The sequence below is a fragment of the Chanos chanos genome, chromosome 11 (assembly GCF_902362185.1).
Source record: "Chanos chanos chromosome 11, fChaCha1.1, whole genome shotgun sequence".
In the NCBI taxonomy this organism is placed as follows: Eukaryota; Metazoa; Chordata; class Actinopteri; order Gonorynchiformes; family Chanidae; genus Chanos; species Chanos chanos.
Genome location: NC_044505.1, coordinates 15,010,116 through 15,012,615, shown reverse-complemented (window position 1 = coordinate 15,012,615; position 2,500 = coordinate 15,010,116). Strand labels below are relative to the sequence as shown.

Sequence of the window (2,500 nt, the reverse complement as noted above, 5' to 3'; positions counted from 1 at the left end):
ATGACCTGAGGTCTCTCTTTAACTGCCCTCCCCCCCAATATCAAAATATTCATATAAGCATAAGCATAAAAAACATAAAACCCCATAGCAATATGTCACAGAACATCACAAAACAGAACAGGATGGCTTTTGACTTATAATATGCATGTGGCTTTCGATTCTAATTTACATATGGTGTTTAGTGTATAGAGGGCCAGTATTGAATGGTGGGCTTAATTCAGCTGTTTATAGAAGAATAATGCAAAGATAAAACTGAACGAGTGGGGATTTATTTGGCCTTTTGTGTTTACCTGTAAACAATGGAGAGCTTTTTTTCATCGTTGCTAGGTTCATTTAGGCCAACCACAGTGTTTCTAACCTCTCCGCCAACCTTGCAGCCTCTACTGTTGCCGTGACGCAAGTTTCCGCGGTAACCAGCGATGCAGCGGGCTCCTCTTACTCAATCAGCGGAATTCTGGGAATCAGCTCGGCCGCAGACGCCAGCAAGAGGAAGAGAGATGAAAGTGAGTGTCACTCTGTGTGTGTGTGTGTGTGTGTGTGTGTGTGCGTGTGCGCACGCATCTTTAATCAGCATTGCTCTCCTCACGCTCAGAAATGAAACATACTACTGACTCAGTCTATCAAACTTTATCCCAAAAGTTCAATACGTCCTTTTACGGTGAGTATTTCTTCACACAGGGCAATTTACTGCTGGTCAATCCGCTTCTCTTGCTACTAAGTCATTAAAGCTTCTCTGACACACACTGTTCAAACTAAGCCTCCGTATATAGACCCAAGACCCCTGCGTATAGATCTTCTCCAGTCCTGCTCCCAGAGACCCTCAGCTCTGCACATTTGAGACCTCCTCCTGCCCTGAACACACCTGCCTCAGCCAGTCAAACGGCTGGGAGTCAGCTGACGGGGCGAGTTGGGCGTGTCGGAGCAGGGAGAGAGAGCATTGGACCTCCTGGAGCAGGACTGGGAGTCACTGTTCATGAAGGGTATCGATGAAAACTGGGATTGATTCAAAACACAGTGGAAGTGTGTGAGACCAAATCTAAATCAGATCAGAGAATGGGGTACTGCACTGAACACTCTCCCACACACACACACACAGTCACACACAAAAACACATGCTCACACATGCGCAAACACATACAAATGGAAACACACACACACACACACACACACACACACACACACAGATATATCATATACATGCACATGTGCACACACACACACTCACACACACACACACACACACACACAGACACACACACACAGATGGAGAAACATGGGAACAGTGACAGATGCATGAGGACAGGAGGGGGATTGGACACTGCTGACACGTCTAAGATAAACATCTTTATCCAGGGGAAGCCCTGTGTGTGTGTGTGTGTGTGTTTCTTTCTCTCAGTGTGCTGATATGTGTGTAGGCATTAAAAAGTCATCTCTTGGCAGACCCCTGCAGACGATCTGACAGACCCAGATGTCATACTGGAAGGAGATATGAACACACACACACACACAGACACACATGCACACACACACACACACAGACAACGGGATTTTGATTTGATCATAAGGTTGCGATAGAAAATGAGTTTATTTGTGAAAGTTACTGTATCAAACACTGTTTGATTAATCCCGATACATTAATATTCCCTTATCATTTATCCAGTGAGATGAGTACGTGACTGAATGAAATTCCTGGATGGTGTTTTAATTGTTCTGGAATTAGGTTATATCAGGAAAACGGGAATGGAAGGCATGACTCACGGACGGAACGAAATATTATGTGTGTTTTGTACTCTCCCTCTCCGTCGCTCCATTGACATGCAGCAAAGGGGTGTGTGTGCGTGTGTGTGTGTGTGTGTGTGTGTGTGTGTCTAACTGAGCCTGTGTGTGTGTGCTCAGCTTTTATAAGCATCACCATTAATCTTAGTCCAATTATGCCAACGTCTGCTTGCCTAATTAATGTAGAACTCTGCTGGCGGTGGACATGGTGAGAGAGAGAGAGAGGGAGCGAGAGAGAGTGAGAGAGAGAGAGAGAGGGAGAGAGAGAGAGAGAGAGAGAGAGAGAGGGAGAGAGGGAGAGAAGGAGAGAGAGGGAGAGGTGCAAAGAGTGAGAGTGTAAATGAATTTGTGTGTTTAATTGATGTGGCATATCCATGGGTGGCCCTCTAACTCTGTGTGTGTATGTGTGTGTGTGTGTGAGAGAGAGAGAGAGAGTTTGTGTGTGTGAGTGTGTGTGTGAGAAAGGAGTGTGTGTGAGTTTCTGTAGACAGTGTGTGTGTGTGTGTGTGTGTGTGTGAGAGAGAGAGAGAGAGACAGAGGGAGAGAGAGAGAGAGAGAGAGAGAGAGAGAGAGAGTTAGTGTGTGTGAGTGTGTGTGTGCGATAGGGAGTGTATGTGAGTTTCTGTAGACAGTGTGTGTGTGTGTGTGTGTGTGAGAGAGAGAGAGAGAGAGAGACAGAGAGATAGAGAGAGAGAGAGAGAGTTTGTGTGTGTGAGTGTGCGTG

General features: G+C 45.9%; 1 protein-coding gene across 1 annotated transcript in view; it reads left to right on the top strand.

The window, feature by feature from the left end:
- Window positions 1-2,500, top strand: part of pax5 (paired box 5) — a 33,137-nt gene that overhangs the window by 11,030 nt on the left and 19,607 nt on the right. The window contains exon 5 of the mRNA XM_030787947.1: window positions 378-503. Coding sequence (XP_030643807.1) covers window positions 378-503 — 126 coding nt within the window. The remainder of the gene's footprint in view (window positions 1-377; window positions 504-2,500) is intronic.